The sequence below is a fragment of the Somniosus microcephalus genome, chromosome 6 (genome assembly GCF_052327205.1).
Source record: "Somniosus microcephalus isolate GS21.2 chromosome 6, FLI_Smic_1.0, whole genome shotgun sequence".
Taxonomy (NCBI): Eukaryota; Metazoa; Chordata; class Chondrichthyes; order Squaliformes; family Somniosidae; genus Somniosus; species Somniosus microcephalus.
In genome coordinates this window covers 223,711,892-223,725,884 of record NC_140992.1, presented here as the reverse complement: position 1 = coordinate 223,725,884, position 13,993 = coordinate 223,711,892, and the positions used below count along the sequence as shown (strand labels likewise).

The following is a 13,993-nucleotide window of genomic DNA, read 5'->3' as shown; positions in this document are numbered from 1 at the left end:
GGGGAGGGGCCTGCTGCAGCACGCTCGAAGAGCGCGAGTGCCGGCAAAAGAGCCCGGCACTGAGGAGAAGTGCCGGGCTCTTGGATCACAGCCGGAACTTCGTAGGGGGGTGGCTCAGGAGGCCGGGGACGGCGGCGTGGAGAGGTGCTGGCAGGCGGCCAGCAAAAAAAATGGCCGCCCCGCACCTCGGCGCCTCTACCGCCGCAGGTAGGCCCCCCTGAACCGGTCGCAAATTGCGACCGGCATTAAAGCAGGGGGCGCTACTAAATTTCGCGATCGGGGCGGTAGCGGGGCGCTGCGCACACCGATGAAGTCATCGGTAGTGGCACAGCGTTAACGGCTAGCGCCGCCATTAGCATACGCTAAATTTAGCGGGAGGCGTGGCCAGTGGCGCAAAACCCACTAAGTGCCCTCTTAGGGCGCTAACAGGTGGCGCAGGCCACTGAATTTCTAGGCCATAGTTTTGAGCCAAATTGCCTGGGCTCGTGGATCCCATGTGGCCCGTGGGGCATAGAATAGACACTTCATGTTGAAATGTTATTTATTACCATATTTTAGGAGTGTACAGTGTCAATGAAAACTATATGCTATATTGAATATTACTGGTTTCTTTTTAGTACTCCATAACAAGTGTCAATGAAACAATGCACCCTAATACAAGTACTTCAATGGATAAGAATTACTGCCTTCCTGTGAGTAGAGATAAATATTACTTTTTCATCTATTCATTCTTGCAAGTAAAACTTGCCTTGGCTAAAAGTGTTTATTAAACTATGATGCCAGTAACTCTAAAGCACCTTTGTGCTTCTCGGTAAAGCAATGGTTGCATTAAATATTAAATGTTTTATTAGAAGAATATGATGTGTAACATTTCCTTTTGTAAAATTAATTATTACAATACTAAGCAGAAAGAGAAAAAGATTGATGTCGGTTAGGTTTTTTTAAATTGAAAATGAGTTGCTCTCTCTCAGCGCTACAGCTGGGTAGTCGAGATCACGTGTAATCTTCAGGTGAAGCAGCTGAGGAATAATTGGCCCAGGATGTGCAGATGTAATTCAGTCACCATTTTAAAGTCATACATTCTGTCCTTACTTACATACTCCCATTATAAATTACTATGTCCACATTTATAACGGAAAATGTATGAGAACTTGACACGTATTAGTTACATCCTCCTGCCAGTGTTGACACTGCAGTGCCTCCACTGGGGGGGGATGATGTAGTTTCCAGGTGACAAGTCTGCATTGGCAGCTTCCATTGTAAATGTGGATGTAGGAATTTATAATGGAAAAGGTTGACAGGAAGTATGCACAGATGTAAGATTTTTAATATATTACCAGTCGATCTCCTGTAATCTTGTGTATGCAATTATTCTGCACTCCCTGATAACAGTACTCAGAATTTAATTTTGAAATTCTGTACAGCTAGGAGTGGTGAAAGATTGGTATTTTTGGTGGAACTATATGGCTACCTTTACCCTAATAAAGCATAGTTCTGACGTGTTCAGAAAATGGCATGTTAGATTGGTGCTGAGATGGTGAGACCAGTACGCTGCATATCTTACACTTGCAGATTTTAGAAACAGCAGACCTCACACGATCATTCGGCCTCATTAATTACTCATGGCTAGCCCTCAATGTGGATTTGGCTTGCAACCAGTAGGTCGTTCAATGGGAGGGGTGAGATTTCCTCTGCAACAGCAGCTCATAATTGACTGGCTGCCATTTAAAGGGAAGGGGGCCTTTGTCCATACTCCTAAATTCAGACCCTCAGAAGGAATCTGAGTGCAGTTGGCATGAAGGACACCGCCATTTAATGATGCTGCTTGGAGCACCGTTGCACAGGAATGCGGAGAACCAGGGCCAGATTTAATTTATGCTCGGGTACTGAAGAAAATGGCAGAGGTAACTAATAAATATTTTCAATATTGGAGGAAGGTGTGTGTGATGCTCTTATCTTATAAAGGATTAAAATCACAATTTGGCAACTATAGATGTGTGTGTTTAACCTCTCTGGTGGAGAAATTAATGGAAAGCATCAGTAGGAATGTGATTAATGATTACTGAAAACACTCAGGCTTGATGGGGAATACTCAACACTGCTTCAGAAAACAGGGGTCATGTTTAACAAACCTGACCCAATATTTTGAAGAAGTCACTAAAACGGTAGTTCCTGGAGATCTGATAGATATTATCTGCATGGATTTCCAAGTAAGCATTTCATAAAGTGCTGAGGAGTTGTGTGCTAAAATTAAGTCACGTGGTGTGAAGTTGATCATTGCCAGTAACGCGAAGCTGGCTCGTGAAGTTAATGGAAAAGAAAATCCAGCGCGGTGTAAAATGTGCTGCCGATTCACTGCAAGCCCGTTTAGTGCTACTAGCGAAGACCAATTTCATGCCCATGGTGTCAAAGGCTGAGATTTTCCGGGGGGTCAGCGGATGCGATCGGTGGCGGATCGGGTGGTAAAGTGTTTTTTTCCCCCAGCGGGTTGGGACCCCGCTGTGAACCCGCCACCATGCGTCTTTCCCCGATGTCGGGTCCATCAGCGCTGAACAGACACCGGGCACCCAGCGGCAGGGGACCCAATTCAGGTAATTATGACCTTGTTTAGAGATCATTAAGAATACATTTGAGCTCACTGTTTGATTTTACGTGTTCGCCCACGGGGTCCTCGTTGCTCGGGGATCACGTCTGTTAAGCTGAGGTGGGAGTTCAGTGGCCATTGAATCAGCTGTTGAGTTGACCGCTTCAAATGTTAAGTAAAAGCTTCCACCTTCGAGGTATCTTCCCTCAGCCAAAAGCTCTTCCTCACTGCATTTCCACAACAGATTTGCCATGCTGCAAGTCTTTACACAAGTCCCCATCCAGTCTGACCTCATTACCTCTCTCACCATTGTGTTGGACTGGGGTGGAAAAATGTAAGAAGTCACACAACACCAGGTTATAGTCCAACAGCTTTATTTGAAATCACAAGCTTTCAGAGCGCTGCTCCTTTGTCAGGTGAAGTGGAGAAATGCATAAAGACACAGCTTATATAGTCAGAGAATAATGTCAGATGTTTACAGGTAATCTTTCCAACTGCCATTTATCACACCTCGTCAGAGAGATAATCACAGCAATCAAAGGTGTGAATGGTGTCCAAACAGGTCAGTCAGGAAAACATTGCATCAAAGAACAATGAAGTGGGGTCACAAGGGGTCAAATGTTGCAGATGCTGGGGTCTGTATGAAAAACAAAAAAACAGACAAAAAACTTTTTTTGCTGGAAATCACAGCAGGTCCGGCCGCATCTGTGTAGAGAGAATAAGCCAACGACGACTCGAGTCTGGATGACCCTACGTCAGGTGGGGTTACATGTAGCGTGACATGAACCCAAGATCCCGGTTGAGGCCAACGTTGTCTACCTCATACGTTGCAGGAAAAGATGCCCCGGAGCATGGTACATCGGCGAGACCATGCAGAAACTGCGACAACGGATGAACGGACACTGCGCAACAATCGCCAGGCAGGAGTGTTCCCTTCCAGTCGGGGAACACTTCAGCAGTCAAGGACATTCAGCCTCCGATCTTCGGGTAAGCATTCTCCAAGGCGGCCTTCGAGACACACGACAACGCAAAATTGGCGAGCAGAAACTGATAGCCAAGTTCCGCACCCATGAAGACGGCCTCAACCGGGATCTTGGGTTCATGTCACGCTACATGTAACCCCACCTGATGTAGGGTCATCCAGACTCGCGTCGTCATTGGCTTGTTCTCTCTACACAGATGCGGCCGGACCTGCTGTGATTTCCAACAAAAAAAATGTTTTTTGTCTTTTTTTGTTTTTCATACAGACCCCAGCATCTGCAACATTTGACCCCTTGTGACCCCACTTCATTGTTCTTTGATGCAATGTTTTCCTGACTGACCTGTTTGGACACCATTCACACCTTTGATTGCTGTGATTATCTCTCTGCCGAGGTGTGATAAATGGCAGTTGGAAAGATTACCTGTAAACATCTGACATTATTCTCTGACTATATAAGCTGTGTCTTTATGCATTTCTCCACTTCACCTGATGAAGGAGCAGCGCTCCGAAAGCTTGTGATTTCAAATAAAGCTGCTGGACTATAACCTGGTGTTGTGTGACTTCTTACATCTCTCACCATTGACTGATCACTTCTGTCATCTCTACTTCACCTGCCATCTATTCCATCAGCATGGGTGCCCTTTATACTCTTTTACCTTGGTCCTCAGAATCCCACCACGATCAGCCCCAACACCACCATCACCAAGCACACCAGCAGCACCAACAATAACACCTTCTCTGCAATCACCTGATGCTGCACAGGACAGAGGGCATCAGCACCCAACCACATTGCTGCCCGGGAGGCCAGGGATGATCTCACCATGGCTAGAGTTACTTCACTTGAATCTGTACACCCTGGCTACCACATGATGCGCCAGGTTGGCACCACCCTACACCAACACCATAAAGCATCTTTACAATGCCCAAGCCATTCCTTTCACACTTGTCAGTATTGCCGGGGGTGGAGGGGGTACCGTTATGTCTCACCATTCACTGCAACTCACTAAGCCACTTCCAAAGGTGCACACAAATCTATCTAAGAACGCAAAGTTTTGAAAATAAAGGTTTCAGTGTTTGACACCACATTAACAGAAACTTTACATGAGCATTGCATAAAACACCCAAGTGCCTACCCTTGTGTGTTAGTTACTATGATTGAACTAGGATGAGGGTGAGTGTGAGGGGTGGCTAGTGAGATAGGGAAGTGATAATATAGATAGAGAGGGATGGCTGGAGGTCCAAGGTAAGTTATTGTGAGTAAGGATGTACAGGAATAGGGTAGGGAAGGCAGAGTGATGGGGATGTGATGAGAGGCACAGTAGGACGAGGTTGAGTGTAACTTTGTACTAACGTTTCGTGATCTACTGAGATCATTGAAACATTTGCGGCGCTGCACCCAGGTCCACCTGACCACATCCCTGCTTGTGCCCTCCTGTGCAATGTGCAACCAGGCTGTGTTGATCTCCTGGGGAGATCTCTTCTGCCCATGGGAAGGGAAGAGGACCGTCCTGCGTGCAGTGACTCCCTCCATAAGCATATGGAGGGAGTCATGGGAGAGCCTGGGTGCAGCGTCATCAAATGACGTCACCAGACCCGCTTCTTCTAATTGGCTGGGAAATGCGTGGGGTGGGCTTAACAAGCCCAATCAAGGGAAAATCATTTCAGACAGTGGGATGGAGCCAGCAGCAGGGTCGGGACCCACCACCATGGACTCGCTGAGGTCAGCAAAATCGTGACCAAAGTGACAGTGTGAGATGGATTGTAAATTGGCTACAGAACTGTAGGCAAAGGATGTCTTTAAATGTGGTTGCTTCCCAATGGGATCTGGTCGCTGGTGGGGTTCCTCGGGGTTCTGTTATTAAGTGTATTAACAATGTGGATCAGGAGATAAGTTGCATGGTTATTAAATTCACTTTATGATACTATATAATATAGAGTAGTGTCAGGACTTTTGAAGAAGGAAACAGTTTATAATTGGATTTGGACAGATTAGAGGTGGGCCCAAGACTGGCAAATGTTTTTCAATATAGATAAATGAGCAGTTATGCACGTGAGTGTGCAGAATTCAGGTAGAAGGTATACACGAGTAGGCACAGGTTAGAGGTGATAGGAAGGGAGAGAGATTTACTTACTGCTCCCACTAGTGAAACATCAAGAAGGAGCACTAGGATAGGGTCTACAAGACATTGACATATGCTTTGTGGGAAGCACTTCAGGGCCAAATCAAAATCTCAATGGAAGATGGTGCTCAGCGTGAATCAGGCGGGGATTGTGCCAAAGGGTTTCACCACCCAGTGTTCCAACCGGTGTCTGCATGTTCTGTACTGACAGGATCTTGCCTGCTGATTGGAAAATTACCCCTTGCATTTTTATCTTGATTTTTAATTATTCGTTCTGCCCACTACCCTTCACCACCCCCTCAATGTGCAACAATCTCTGATGAGTCAGTGACCTGCTCCAAAGACTCTAATTAGTTTGTGTGCAGCAATGCAACTTTTGTTCCATATACATAGGGCTCAATTTTAACTCAGCCATCAGGCGGGCTTTGAGGCGTGTGGGGGGGTTAAAATCGCAAAACCTGGGGGTTGGGACCCCACACCCACCCCCCGCCTGGTTCCCGACACCTAGCCATTTTAACCCAGGCGTGTCTGATGGTGTCGAATCAGTCCCGCCTGCAACAGGCGGGACTGGTCTTTAGGGCCCTTAAACAGCACTAATTGGCCTTTATAATCCCATTTTAACAGGCCCTTGCCTGTTTAACCCTTTTCCCACGTAAAGCACGCCTGGTGGGGATCACGCCTGCGAAACCTGGCGTGAGCACTATTGGCTTGCTGACTATCAGCTGCAGGCCCAACATTAAAGAGGAGATTTGATCAGTCATCATTTGCAGGTGGCAGGACTTTGTTGTCTCAGGCCTGGGGCAACTTTTACCAGGCTTAACCACACCTGTGGAAGGTTGGAGCCTCACACACTTCTCCAGTGTGACCTCCTGCGAAACCCCTCTCGCCACCCTCACTCAGCGCTTCCTCAACTGAGGCATCTACCAGAAGCATGGGAGCCTTTTTTTCCTTCCCTTCTTGGCATGAGAGGACCTCCAGCACCAGGCGCGCCAGCAGCAGAACCAGGAACAATAGCAGCAACAGCAGCAGCAGCAGGAGTGACAGGCTGCTGGTCACCCACCTGAGGCAGCACAGGCCAGAAGGGGCCAACGCATGGAAGCCCGTCGGCGCAGGAGATACCCCCCAACAGGGTCTACAGACACAGGGTCAGCTACCTCAACATGACTGAGCAGCAGTGCCAAAGGCAGCTCCGACTTTCGCGAGAGGTGGTGACTGACATCTGCGCAATAATACAGCAAGACCTGCTGCCCAGAGGACCAGGTGGACACTCCTTACCAGTGGCCATCAAAGTCGCCACCGCACTCAACTTTTTGGCCTCAGGCTCATTCTAGGAATCATCAGCAGACAGCAGCGGCATCTCCCAGCCGGCCGCACACACTTGCATCACGCAGGTAACCGATGCCCTCTTTGCCCTCGCGCACAATCACATCCATTTCACGAGGGATCGCGCAAATGTGACGGCGCGAGCGGTTGGATTAGCTCATCTGGCAGACTTTCCAAGGGTGCAGGGCGTCATTGATTGCACACATGTGGCCCTTAGGGCACCCCATCGCAATCCAGGTATTTTTGTCAACCGCAAGGGCTTCCACTCCCTTAACGTTCAGCTGGTGTGTGACCACAAGAAGGAGATTTTGCATGTTTGTGCCAAGTACCCTGGCAGTTGCCATGACTCCTTCATACTGCGCCAGTCTAGTGTGCCTCCGCTATTCAGGCCACCAGACCAACTTCATGGATGGCTACTTGGAGACAAGGGCTATCCCCTGAGGACTTGGCTAATGACGCCATTGAGGAGGCCAGCCAACGAAGCTGAGGAGCGCTGCAACTCCAGCCACATTTCCACCAGATCCATAATTGAGCAAACCATCGGCTTGCTGAAGATACGCTTCAGATGCCTGGGTAGATCAGGCGGAGCCCTACAGTACTCAGCAGCCAGGGTCTCCAGAATCGTCGTGATTTGTTGTGCACTCCACAACATGGCACAGCGTCGTGGCTTGCAGATTCCTGAGGACCAAGTGGCTTCTCTCATACCCTCCTCTGACGACGACGACGACGACGACAAATAACTCATGACTCATGGCAGTTTTACAATATACACAACATTTCACCCAAGTGACGACCCTTGTGACTATTTGTGCTTTATTTTCCTCTTACACGTGCTCCCACATAGTGGTTTCCCTGTGGCTTCAGCAGATGTGGAGACCCCTTGCTCACTTTCCTGCTGCTCCTGTCTCGACACCTTTGGCGGGCATCCTCTGGGGTGGCGAGCCTGTGAGGGCACGCCAGCAGTCTGCTGCTCCTGTGGCTGTGCAGGGGTTGAGATGTCTATCTCAGTTGGGTGTGGACTCCGGCGGGGCTCTGACCGAGGGCTCTGCAGTGGCATGGAAGTGTGAGCACTTGGAGAGGAGCCCCCACTTCCTTGAGGTCTGCCACCAACCTCCCTCTCATGGGTCAGGTCCCCCTCAGTGCCTGCAAGTGGCTTGAGAGCACTTTGCTGCACATCAGGGGGGCCATGGGGACCCATATCTGCAATGGCAGTCCTACTCAGAAGGACTTCCATGAAGGTAGGCCTGGTTTCTCTGTTCAATAGATGCCCATCGCTCCTCAAGAGATGTCATTCTATTCTGAACACTCACCATGTTTTCCATACCCTGGCGACTAACCTCCTCCATGGCCGTAGCCCTCCTCTCCTCTACCGTAGCCATCCTCTCCTCTACGGTAGCCAGCCTTACCACGGAGGCAGCAATCATTTCCATGTAGGTAGCCATCCTTTCCGTGTTGATGCGTTCATGCGCCACTGAATCCACAAAGGCTCTGCTCATGTTCGCTATGGACGACTCCATTCGCTCCACACTCGCAGCGACCCTGGAGACAAAACCTGCCAGAGACTCCTGCATCTGTGCATGGAGTTCCATCACCTCTGATCTTACGGATGGACCCAGAGGCAGAGGGTCGACATGCAGCTGAGCCGACCTGGCAGAGTCCTGCGCTCTCCGACGAGGACTCTCCACTGCTGTCCCCATCTCCGCAATCTGCTGATGCTCACTTGTGAGCTGTGATACACCAGGTGACAACTCTACTCTATGTCCCGAAGGTCCCACCGAGGTGCGAGTGTCTGCGCTGGTGCTGGGTGCGCTTATTTCTGCTGATGCTGCGCCCTCAGAGGTTGCAGATTCCTCTGAGGAGTCTGGCATCTCGGGCTCTTCCTCCTGCACACTGGGGACGGGGGCTCTCAATGGTCCTGTGGGGGAGTCAAGGAAAAAGTTAGAGATGTGATGCCAAGGTTACATGCACATTGCATTTTGCAGATGATCATAAGTCCATATGATGTAGCTTCAGAATCATTATCAGTGACTCATGCAATGCCAATGAGAGAGATGGAAAACTATTCTGTCACCAGCTTGCGGGGATGCACCAGTCTGTCCTTCCCCAACTTCCGCATCTCTGTCAGCCCCGACAATCTCCAGGACGGCTTCCTCCCAGGGGGTGAGCTGGGCTAATGAGGGTGGCCCTCCTCCTGTCCTGGCTCGCTCGCTCCTGTTGTGAGCTCTCTCTTCCTGCAATGAGGGAGCCAAGTGGAGGTTGAGTGAGAATGAAGGAGTGAGTGCAGAGATTGCATAGCATAGATACTTAGAAGGAGACAAAGATGGAGTGAGGTTGCAAGACCAAGGGCCCTCCCTGTGTGTTGTCAGTTGTGTTCAAAGCATCAGAGTGAGAGAGAGTGTGAGGGCTGCATGGTCGAATAGTTAGCTGAATGTGAGCATAGAGAGAGAGGGAATGGCTAAGGGTGCATGGATGTGAGTGTCAAGTGGGATGTGGAGGAAGAGATTGCTAAAGCTGAGTGCTGGTGAGGAAAGGCAATGGAGATCAGATTGAGGGTGATGGAAACTTCATACTTACTTTTCCAGTGCGATGAAGGTCATGGAATCTTTTCCTGCACTGCATCCAGGTGCGCCGTGTGAGCCCCAAGCCACCTGTAGCCACACAGCCTTGGTCTAACTGGGAGGCCTCATCCTCCCTGAAGAAGGGAACAGGACCTCCCTGTGGGCCCTAGTACCATCCAGCAATGCCTGGAGTGAAGCCTCATCAAATTTTGGGGCAGCGCTTGCCCTCCTGCTGGCCATTGCTCCTGCAGGCTCCCGTGCCATCTTAATGGTAAAGTTTTGAAGCCTGCAGAAGATGCAAGGCTTGCTGTGGACCTTAAAAGCAGCAGCAATGATGATGTCATATTCTGCGACTTTCTGACTGGAAATACTCAATTGCCAAGGGTTCCCACACGTTGGAAATCAATTGGCCAATTGAGTTAAAATTGCATCAATCTCACAGACCCATTTAGATTCGTGTGGGAGACACTAAATTCGGGAAACCCGACAATTCCCCACGCCTGAGTTAAAATTGTCCCCACAATCTTTCTTTGTGGTTTATCTGGGACTCTTAACTGAATCACTTACTTCATGGTATTTGACGTAAGAAAGCTACTAGGCACTTGGTCTAAGCGTTAAGCAAAGCTTTAATCAACTGTTTTACAACATGGAGGTCTAGTTGTGTCCTTCACTAGTTCCTGTTAAGAATGTCCTGCGCAAGCTGGGCCCGTGCCCGAGTATTTATACTCTCCCTGGACAGCGCCACCCGCAGGCCACTCAGTATTATTTCATGTCTTTCATGAATGACTGATTCATGTCAGTATTAGTCTATATTAATGAGATACGTTGAATTATAAGTAACCTAGGTTTATCATTTTGAATATCCTGAAAAGACACATTTCAGATATCCTTCTTTGTAAGTTAATACATTTTTGTTGTAGGTATTCCATAACTGTGTCGGGCGGTTAATTACTGATGTGTTGATATCAACAGGTGCAGTAGAGAACTGATACATAACTACATAGCAAATCCATTGTTTGCTGGTTGAAATTTGTTTAATTTAATGCATTATCTGAATCCTTGTTCAGTTAAAAGTTAACATTACACTGTTGTGTGCATTCTAATTCTTTTACATTTGTTTTTGGTAGTATTACGTATGCTGTTGTATTCTGGGACTCATCACCTGCTCAGTCTTCCTCAGAGTTAGCTTTGAGCTCAAAGCACTCCTATTAATTATTGCCTGTGTGGTTTATAACATCATTCTCCTAAAGACCTGTGCTCCTTTGTTTGATGCCTACAGGGTTTTTCTGTACAACAGGTATGATTTTACTAATGAGAAATTTTAATCCTCTGATGTTAATGTGCACGTGTTGTCACTGATAACTGACTCCCTGAAAAGTTTGTTTTCACCATTGCTGCGTCTGTCCACAAATAACCAAGGCTATCAGCTGGCAGCAAGCCCTCAGATTGGGGGTGCAATATTAATGGGCACCTATGTGTGGAGATCTTTTTAAAATTTGTACAGCAATTTAAAAAAAAAAAAAAAAAAATTGAAAAGTTTGTCTAGGCCAAATGAAGGGATAAAATACTTCAGTTATATTATATTGTCTTCTGTTTTCTTCTACATTTAACTTTTGTCTTCATTCCCCAGGCAAATGGATAACTAGCCCTTCCTATATGGGAGATTCTGGCTGCTGCTTCATGCCTCTTTTAATGCCAATCCGTATAGCTGTTATTTGTGTCCAGTATGAAGCATGTATAGAATGGGGTTATTTGGTGCATTGTTGGGCTAAACGTCACAATTGTGAGAACTATATAACCACACACCTATTTGTATAATGCAGACCATTTGAAGCAGCTTGTACATAATTCATTTCAGTTTCTCTATTAACAAAAGATCTGATATACTTTTGTTGCACAATTTTTATTTTTGTAATTTGTTTTTATTATTTTTAAATATTCATTCCTCTTTAAGTGTTGCACTACCATATACTAATTCTTGGGCAAACTGGTGGGCAGGCTGTTACCAATGGTTCTCTATAAATGAGATTTGGGAGGTTTGAAACAGCAGCTGACTTTCCTTAGTTTAAAAATAACTTTCTTCTCCCCATAGGGAGGGACTTGGCTTTTGTCCTGTGCCTTGCCCTAGTTGAGCTATCAGAGATTTGGACTATTTTGCGTAGGAAGCTGCAGGTGCAAAGTCTGTGTTCCCAGAGCATTATTTCTCCTGCTTTTCACCCTCTGCTGCTCACAGTATAAACATATGATTTCTAAAATCAAACCTATTCAATAATTCTGATGAAGGGTCCCAGACCTGAAACATTGGGCTGGATTTTCATTCAGCTGTCAGGAAGGAGGCGGGACTACAACTTTCAGGTTTTAGTCCCACCTCCATCGACGTCCGGCCAATCCACGCGATTTTCCCTTGATTGACCTTGTTGAGCCCGCCCAGCGGGCTCAGCAGGCCAATTAAGGGCCACCCGGCAACAGGTGACGTCACAGACTGAAATTTCGTTTGTCAAGAGGTGTTGACAGATGAAATATCAGTGTTTCAAACACTGACAGTCTGACTTCTAACCTGAGTCCTTCTACACAGACTCAGTTAGAACTCTCACCGGCACTGAAAGCTGAAGGCTGTCACTTTTGACAGATCGCAGCCATTCTGCTTTCAGTGCCGGCTGAGTGATGGACTCCCGATGCCTAGAGGAAAAAAGGCTGTTAAGGTAAGTACAGGTAATTTAAACTTCTTTACACACTTTAGACACACCAAACACACTTACCTTTGCACTCATGCACCCATCACTCACCTGAACACCGACATCGCGACCCCCCCCAAGTCCTTCAAGCCTGCTCTAACCTGGCGTGGTTTGGAGCCATCGGGAATCCCACACGACACCCCTCAAAATAGGGATTAGGCTAAAAACTGCCTAAATACCTGTTAACAGGCAGTTAATTGGCACTAATCCCTTCCCGCCTCGGGTCGGCGGGTCCCAGTGCGGGGCGGGTACCCGCCTCCTTTGAAACTTAAGTCGAGGCGGGTTTTGGGCGGGTTGGTGTCTGGACCCCCGAATTTGGGATTTTAGCCCCCCCCCCCCCCCCCCCCGCACGCCTAAAAGCCCGCCTCACGGCACAGTGAAAATCTAGGCCGTTAACACTGTTTCTCTCTCCACGGATGCTGCCTGGCCTGCTGAGTATTTCCAGCATTTTCTGTTGTTATTTCAGATTTCCAGCATCCGCAGTATTTTGCTATCCTATTCAATAACGCATGTGATACAGATAGAGCCTTTGTTGTGCCATTCTGCACTATGGTAATCAGGACTCAAAGAAAACCAGAATCTCACCAAATTAAGGAAATTGGTATGCCTGTGCATTCCTAGTCTGAAGAAGACCTGCGGAGATATTGGTATTTTGTGTGCCAGCTCACTTGTCACAGTTAGAAATACCTGTTTTCTGAGCACTTGTAAAATGGGGTTTGTCATATAGCTCATGTTGTATAAATGATGTAATATAGATTATTGTAAATGTATGCTATATCATTTTGCTTGTATTTATTGTTTGTTGATATACCTTTATCGAATAGTCACAGAAGTATTTTTTTATTCCTGAATTTAAATCATAACAATATTGCATTAATTAGGAGCAACTAATTTTGTGATTTTCATTTTTCAGCAGTAGGGATCCAACTCCCATGAAAAATCCGAAGATTATGGGTAGCTTTTACCTCCTTCTGTTTGGATTTACTCTGCTGTTTTTAACAAAACAGGTAAAAAAAAAAAAAAGAATTTTTTTTTGCAGTGCTGAAATATGTAATTTTTTCCTATAATTAAATCAGTGGCAGGCAAAAGCAATCTTTTTTTATTTGCAGAATGAATATTATTGTCGACTAGACTTCCTATGGAAGAATAAATTTAAAAAAGAGGGGGAAGAAATTGAGACAATGGAGAACCTGAATCGTCTTTTATTGGAAAACGTGCTGCCAGGACATGTCGCTGCAAACTTCATTGGTGAAAATAAAAAGAATGAGGTATGGATTCCTTGCACCCAACAGTATTTGCCAATAACAGATTAATCATTGCCCAATCAGTTTTATTTTTTTATACCCAGCACTAGCTGAAGATCAAAATAATGAATAACGTATATGAAGGAGTGTTTAATTGCTGGCAGTAATACATGTTATTGCAGAAATCATTCAAATACATACTTACGGTTCAACCAAGGGTTAGTTATCCATGGAACAAGGAAAGCATCTCTCCCGTGATAAGAAGTGCCAGATTATTCTTTCGCTTGGGTAAAAGTTTTGATCTTTGTCACTGAAATATTATCTGTTCCTTTAAAGATAACACTATCTTATCCAGCAAGATACTGTAAGTACTAGTATCAAACTGGTACCATCTTGGGAGTGAAAAAGACAGATTCTGTCTGAAAAGTTAACCTGACTTTTTCCAGC

The 13,993-nt window shown here is 46.6% G+C and overlaps 1 protein-coding gene across 2 annotated transcripts in view; it reads left to right on the top strand.

The window, feature by feature from the left end:
• Positions 1 to 13,993, top strand: part of adcy7 (adenylate cyclase 7) — a 223,696-nt gene that overhangs the window by 192,811 nt on the left and 16,892 nt on the right. The window contains exons 18-21 of one of the 2 annotated variants that reach the window (XM_085991467.1): positions 618 to 692; positions 10,695 to 10,864; positions 13,216 to 13,309; positions 13,412 to 13,570. In XM_085991467.1, the coding sequence (XP_085847593.1) occupies positions 618 to 692; positions 10,695 to 10,864; positions 13,216 to 13,309; positions 13,412 to 13,570 (498 nt within the window). The remainder of the gene's footprint in view (positions 1 to 617; positions 693 to 10,694; positions 10,865 to 13,215; positions 13,310 to 13,411; positions 13,571 to 13,993) is intronic. The other variant, XM_085991468.1, reaches the window with a different exon arrangement.